This window comes from Felis catus, chromosome A1, assembly GCF_018350175.1.
Source record: "Felis catus isolate Fca126 chromosome A1, F.catus_Fca126_mat1.0, whole genome shotgun sequence".
Classification (NCBI taxonomy): Eukaryota; Metazoa; Chordata; class Mammalia; order Carnivora; family Felidae; genus Felis; species Felis catus.
The window spans coordinates 225000870-225008450 of NC_058368.1; the positions used below are offsets into that span (position 1 = coordinate 225000870).

General features: G+C 46.0%; 1 protein-coding gene across 1 annotated transcript; it reads right to left on the reverse strand.

Annotated features, from left to right (window-relative positions):
- Window positions 1-4880: 4880 nt before the first annotated feature.
- Window positions 4881-6846, reverse strand: LOC101088465 (E3 ubiquitin-protein ligase RNF167-like). The gene has a single exon (XM_045038587.1). The coding sequence runs from the start codon at window positions 6274-6276 to the stop codon at window positions 5215-5217; it is 1062 nt and encodes a 353-aa protein (XP_044894522.1). The 5' UTR covers window positions 6277-6846; the 3' UTR covers window positions 4881-5214.
- Window positions 6847-7581: the final 735 nt, after the last annotated feature.

The window sequence follows — 7581 nt, forward strand, 5'->3', positions numbered from 1 at the left end:
CGCTTAAGGTCAGGTGACCATCCTCTGTCACCTGGTCTACTGCACCACCTTCTAACTGGCCTCCCAAACCCTAGTCTTGCCCCCTCTTTCACGTAGTAACCCATCCTCAGTCATGAGAATTCCAAACTGTCTAACCAGTTGATGGGGTCTTTCCCATTCTAGCCCCTCATCATGCTGGGGGCCACATCACTCCTTTCTCCCTGCTTTGTAACCCAAGCCCTAGAAATACTGCGATTCCTTTTGTTTCTAGAACATATCGCATTCTCTTCCCCATAGGTTTACAGGGATTTTGCCCCAGTCTGACTAAACACCCCTGCCTCTCCTCGTTTCTGGGCCAAGCCCTTTTACACCTTTGAGAACGGAGCATAATTTTCATTTCCTCCCCTGCGATGTTCTAGGTCTTTCTTCCTTACCTAAAGGCCCAAAAAGTCTCTACTGTGAGTACTAGAGATGTATTTTTATATCACATTTTACATGATGGGCTTAATCCTCTCTTCCTTCCATGAGAGCAATGCCCTATCTATCTTGCACACTGTCATAATACCAACACACAGGCTAGTATTTACAGAAGGAATGACTGCTTGATCAGCTGGGTGAAAAAAATGGAAGGATAGAATGGCTGGATGAATAGATTTTTTTTTTTTTTTAATGTGTGGATTTAGGATGACCATCTGAGAAAGCAGCAGAGACAGAACTTGTAACGGCATCTTTAAAAACATTAACACATCTTTCAAAACATTCCACTGATGTCCATGCACATGGCTTTGATAAGGTGACATACTTATTACAAATTAAAAAAAAGTTTATAATCTCATTTATATAATCAAGTTTTAAAGAGATGACTTAAAAATATTTAGGTATTCATTTGGGGCATATGACAGTGACTGGGCTAGTACCTGATGATAATTAGATAACATTTACTGTTTCTTTCCTTAAGGAATCTACAGGCTAGAGATGTGTTATACCATGAACTTTTTAAAGAAAAAAAAAGTCTTTGTAAAGCAAAAACATTAAGTCATAATAATTCTGCATTTGTCTTTCTTAATTTTTTTAATGTTTATTTTTGAGAGAGAGGGAGACAGAGTGCAAGTGGTGAAGGGGCAGAGAGAGAGGGAGACACAGAATCCAAAAGCAGGCTCCGGGCTCTGAGCTGTCAGCACAGAGCTCGACGTGGGACTCGAACCTACGACCTGCGAGATCATGGTCTGAGCCGAAGTCAGAAGCTCAACTGACTGAGCCACCCAGGTGCCCCATGCATTTGTCTTTAAAACACAGTTTTTATTCATCACTTTTTTAATGTTTTAAAGAATGCTGAAAATGGTTTTGACGGGAAAAACCCATGAAGTTTCACATTTAAATTTAAAGAGATTTCTGATTTGTCAAATATTCGATCATGAATTCTACAAAAATTAAGAACGGTAAATCTATAGGAGGAAAAGAGCAAAATAAACATGGAGGGGGGAGACTTGAGAACTGGGACTTAGGAAAAATGATCCAGGGGCACTGAGTAAAATATTCCAATATGGAAGCCAGGACCTAGAGGGAGTAGCCCTGCCATTGGGGGTAATGGATAGACGGGGCTTTCCAATGATGAGGAGAAGGCTTAGGTTTCCCAAAATAACGCAAGGAATAGTGAGCACTGGAGAGAATCCACACAGAGCCAGACCGCCTGGAAGCACCTGACCAGCGAGAACAGGTGATTTCAACAGCGCTGAAAAGATGGTCACAAAAATGTGGTCGTAGCAGAAAGAGTAAGGAGTGTGAGAAGTGCTGCACTTGGGGACTTCATCCAGGCCACACGGGAGCCAGTGCATTCGTGATCAGCAGTGTTGATGGCAGAATGAAAGAGGAGCCCGAGAACTTCATCTTCGTGTGACCTGCTACAAAGCAGAACACGGTGTGAGAGAGTGGAATGGAATCTGCCTCCAACTAGTGGCCTCGGCTAAACCTTCCTTTTCCTCTCTGTTCTCCCCTCATGCCGTCCTTCCTGAATGGGTCACACGCCCTCCCACGTGCTCATACAGTGACTGGGTGAACGTCTACACTTGCTCTGCTTTACCTAGTCGTATGCTGGCGAACGATTAGCAACCCACTCTTGTTGGGGAAAATGCGGAGATGCGCCTACGCGCACAATCGTATTACAGCCTCTACTGATGCAAAGGGATGCGTAGTGCACAGAAAAAAATACACAAGGCTCTTTGTTGTAGATACGACACAGCCAACTTATCCTCCCGGAACACTTAGGCTGATGATTGCTGAATTCTTGCCCATTCCGCCAAACTATGATTGCAACTGAACCGTGCTTTCGCAAAATTAGACTCTGAATAAACGCTTGATCGCTTCCCAATTCAGAAGTTGCTCACGGCATTGACAAACTCATATAGTTCTGACATAAATATTACTCGATATTTCCATTTATCTTAATGAGAAGGACAAAAGGGGGGAAAGTGAAGATGTACTGACAACTTCACTCATTCATCGATGACATGGGGACTTACTTGCCAGATAGTTTTCAAACACGTGAAGGATAGCTCCTCACGTTTTTGTGCTATTGGTAACCTAACGGCTGAAGACATGACACACATTTAAATTTAATCTGCGTTATTGCCACTGTCTCTATCACTTTGTTAAGTCTAGGTAACCAGCAAAACAATACATAAATCCAACCCAGGGGAAGCGAGATGGGCGAGAAGTATTTGCCAGCTTCTGTGGTATAAATACTTCTGTCGCAACCAATTTCAGGCTCCGGTGTAATGTCACTGACACAGAGATCAGAAGACATGCGCGGCAGCACACCCCTGCATGAGCTCCATATGCAGGCAGAGCTAACAGACAGAAAGGACCTCTAGAGTGTAAGGAAGAGTAAAATAATTAGGAAGTGATGAGCGTGTATTAGCTTTGTTTTTAATATAGGTTATTTAATAGTAAGTTTATATAATCTAATGTTTGGCAATGCCTGTGTTTAGCAACGATGTGGCAAGGCTTCCAGAATTAGCAACTGGCTCTCTTGAGCCAGTGTGAGCCCAGCCACTCCAGCGCACGGGTGGATAATTCTTCCTTGATCATATATCCCCTTTCTTACTAATTGTCACAAGCATCACGCTACGTAATGGCTGTTTACTTGTTTGTGTTCTCCCGAATATCAGAGAATTGGGGATGAGACCTTCCTTCTCTTCGTCACAGCTCCCTGCTGTGCCTGGAATGTCATGGAAGCTCAGGAGATGTTCAGTGGACACGTGATGAGTACAGGAAATGTCTCATAGTCTTTGCTTGTGACTTTCATTCATCCTCCACTGGGCTTAACAAAGGCCACTCTTGTGGCCTTCCTTCCCTTTAGAGGAAGTTCATACAGGTAGCAGTTAGCCACTTTCCATACATTGCTCACCTCTGGAGCTAACCTCAGAAAGTCATATTAAAACAGAAAGGAATGCTGCACAGTGTAAGCCAGGGAAGTTTCGCACACTTGTTATTCTTTGGACCCACCCACCCTTAGAAAATCGTTATAGAATATGCTATTGTGGTCTGCCCAATACCCCTCCGCCCCCACCCCCCACCCGGCCCCAGTCCACTCAGGACTAAACCTTGGCGGTCAAAGGTTCTCAGCAGAGTTTCTCTCCAGAAACTGTCCTTGCCTGAAGAAAGCTACCTGGCCCAAGATCACTCCTCTCCCCCTGTGCGAGCCTATAAGAAATGACTGGTGACTTCAGGGTCACGTGGACCTGCTCTCTTGCTTTGATCTGGGACATCTTTACAGGGCCATCCCTGCTCCAGTGCTCTCTGGGGCACCCGCTGAGACTTCTTGTGCAATGGCTTCAACTCTTACCTCTGCCCAGTTCTGCTTCCTTCACTCCTCAACCAACTTATAAACACAAAACTCCACCTCAGCGTCTGTTCCTTGGAGACCCCATGGCTGTGCAGCCCTCAATATTGTCTAATGCTCATCAATGCACACATTTTAATAGAATCTCATGCCAAAAGATGCACATCGTGAAAAATATTGAAATAAAAACCTGGAGCATAACATTAATGAACAGATCATCCATCGGACTAATATTTGCAATTGCCTTAATAGAACCGTCTCAGTTCTAAAACCTTGATTTTACATGTATCTTTATTGAAATAAAACTATACGTTCACTTAAATATTACATTTTCTCATGACTACTGACTCTGTTTTCCAATACGGAAGTCTTGCCGTGTAAAAGTTATTTCAAGGCTTGGATGAAAGAGAACATTCTAATCCAAATAACAGAGTATTTAATCATTTGCATTATCAACACAGGATCAGGAAGTCGGAGGTGAGCTGAAAGCAGGCATACAATAAGAACTTGCTTAGCTAATAATAACAATCATTAAAAGGTGAAAATGACCTTAATTTCTAAAAAGGAAGGGTATTAGCTAACTCCTGAATTACACATAGGCAGCTCCACACACAGAAAATATGGCCTAACAGTCACCTCTCTCAGGTGAAAAGCATGCCGTGTGGCACGGGTCCTTCATTTAAACAAAAGACAAAGCTAAAATGCATCCTCCTGAAATTCCACCCCAATTAGCCATATCTGAGTACTAAAAGACCACATGCTGTAAAGCGATTAAACGTGTTATGTTTACACAGGCACTTACCACATAAGAAGAGCAGAGGACAGGGGACCTGCAACCTAGTTATTTTTTGTCATGACCCCATGGACATTTCAACAGTTTTGCACTCTCGAGGCATTAACTGACGATAATTCAACATTTAGATAAGAGTCATTTATTCCATTTATATCCACCCCTCTCAAAAATGGTTAAAAGAAATGCGCTGAAATTTTTACAGATAGGAGAACTTGCATCAAGGCCAAATGTAAAATGTTAATATCCCGAGGTAAATTTCAGATACTCTGAGGGATTTAAGATAACGTTTCTGATTTTTTTTTTTTTGTCACCCTTGGCACGAATTACTAAAATACGCTCTTTCAAATTGCCTTTGACAGCTTTCACCTATGGCTTTCGCACTTATCTGAATGACTTTTTGTTTTCACTCCACAAAAACAATTTTATTAGCCCAGTAAGCGAAGACCCCGTCCCTTTCCACCCCCAGCCCCCTCGAAAGGATAGGGTTCAGTAAAGGAGAAAGAAACCTGCGGTGGAAATGCGTCCTAACCCTCACAAGGTTAGACTGAAGGCAGGGACGGGCTGTGCAAATAGGTGGCCAGAGGTGGGGGGAGGGGGGATATCAGACCAGGATGGCCGCAGAAGAGGGAGAGGAGGATGGGGAAGGCAATGGATCTATTGAAGACCCAAGAAAAACAAAGGGGGCTGGGGCTAAGGAGCCAAAGGATGTGGGAAGCGTGAGGCTGGAGCCCAAAAGCGGGGTCCGTTCTGTGGCGGGCTGGTCCCTTGGCTCCCCTTCCTCATCACCTTCTTGCCCCGGAGTTTCTCCCTCCTGTTCCTCGTCTCCAGGGCCGCTATGAACAGGCTGCTTGCAGACGGGGCAGGTCTTCCGGGTCTGGGTGAGCCAGGGGTCCACACAGCGGCTGTGATAAGCATGGGCACAGGGAAGGACCCTCAGCTTGTCTCCGTCCTCGTACTCGTCCAGGCAGATGGCACAGACCTCATACCGGTCTCCCCTCTGATAGTCGTGTGTAGGAATCCGCTCCAGTTGCTCTTTGGTCAGTCGATTCCGCTGGAGATGTTTCTGGTGCTGGATGAAACGAACTATCAGCCCTGCTGCCACGGCCAAAATCAGCAGTCCCACCACCCCTGTGAAAGGGATGAGGCAATAGCCCAGGAGGAAGTTATTGTCCGGGACCAGGAGCACTTGCGCTCCCTTCTCATAGACGTACAGAGCACGCAGGTACCTGGAGCTCCTTTCCCCAACAAACACAGACGGGATCCAGATCTGCTGCTGGACCTCCTCGCTGCTCCACACCATAGTCAGAAGTTCATTGGAATTTACATTGTGTACCACAGCGGCCCCATACCCAGCCTTCTGAACGTTCAGGACCTTGAGGTCGAAGTTGCAGTCGTATCTTCGGAGAAGTGCAACGAAGACCGATCCGTTGGCCGCGACCGGGGGTGGCGGGGCAATGGGGCTGCAGGCATTGGCGGGCTGGGCCTCCACAAGTAACCCGTGAAGTCCCTCGTGGCTCAAGGCAGCCCCAAAGAGAGCTGGCAGGTCTGCAAAGTCCATGCTGTTATTGCGGTCTGAAGTGGCTCGAATGAGCCCCCGGATGGGGGCCGCTCCCCACAGCACGGTGGCTCCAAGCACGGGAAGCAGGAAAGCTGCGGGGTGCATGGCGGAGGGAGGCGCGACTAGAGGAGACCTAGTCTGGTAGCAGGTGCAGAAGAGGGGCTCTGTGTCCTCTCTCTGCCCTTCCTTCAGCGTCCCCGGAGTCCAAACATGCCCGGGTCCCACCTTCCCAGCTACACGGGGGCGTGAGGCAGGAGCCTCACCTTGGGGAGCGAGATACTCAACCAGTTCGGCGAAACTAGGAGGGAGACACTAAAAGCATTCTTTTCTACTCTAAGGATAAAACAAGGAAAGGGGGCAAAGGCGAGCACAGGCGACAGAAAAACTTCCAGAAGAGGAAGAGAGCTCAAGGAAGTGGAACTTCCAGCCAAGTAGGCGTCTTCCTATTTCCGGGAAAATGGTCTCTTTTAAAGAAAAGTCAGGCCCCTTCCGGCGTGGGGGCCGGCTCTCCAGATGAAGGACTTCCGGTGCTCGGCTCCTCCCTCTGGCTGCTGCTGCTGTGGTTACTTCAGGTCTCGCGAGAGTGCTCGCCGCGTTTCCATCCCACCCGCTGAAGGCTTGGTGTGCCTCTCATGAGACCTTTTAACACTGGCTTGCCTGGCGCCCCCAGTCTCGCTTTGAGGCAGGCCAAAGCAAAAAATGCATAGCCGACTGTTACTTTTAACGTCGATTTTAAGATCGATGAATCCAATTTGAGAATGCACGTATCTACGAGTGTCAGGTCCTCTGTTGGCCTACGTAGTAAACAAGTGTGTGAAATCTGAGACAATTCACAAATAAATGCCACCGTATGATGAAAATAACCAAGAATCGTCTATGTGTAAAAGAATTTAACAGTTTAATAATTTTATCCCAGTAACTCAACACAGTCTTTGAAACTGGTAAGTTTCTACTTCCGTTTCGGACACAGTATAGATGTGTCCGTAAAATCTCCATAAAATCGTACTTCTTCTGAGGACCAGTGTAGGCTAGAGGTTAACCTGCTGGGTGTTTGGATGATAAATGTTTCTAAACTGTTATAGAGGCCTGGAGAATATGTTATGGAACTGGATCCCTACAACCAAAGAAATAAGTAGATTATAAGATTGTGGGAAACCAAGATAGATTCTTTCTTGTGAGCCCATTTACAAATATCCATTGGTTCTCAGACTTTACATTTCCATACAGCTGCCCTTTCTGTCTTTAAGTGCTATCCCCAGAAGTCAAAACTTAGATTAGAAAAGGAAATTATAGGCCACTTTAAATAAAGATGTGCCTGATTGGCCGAGTCAGAAATGGAAAGGTTTTATTCTGAGTACACTGCCCAAGTCGTCCCTCCAGACTTGGGTGGCCACCTTCTCACATGACAGG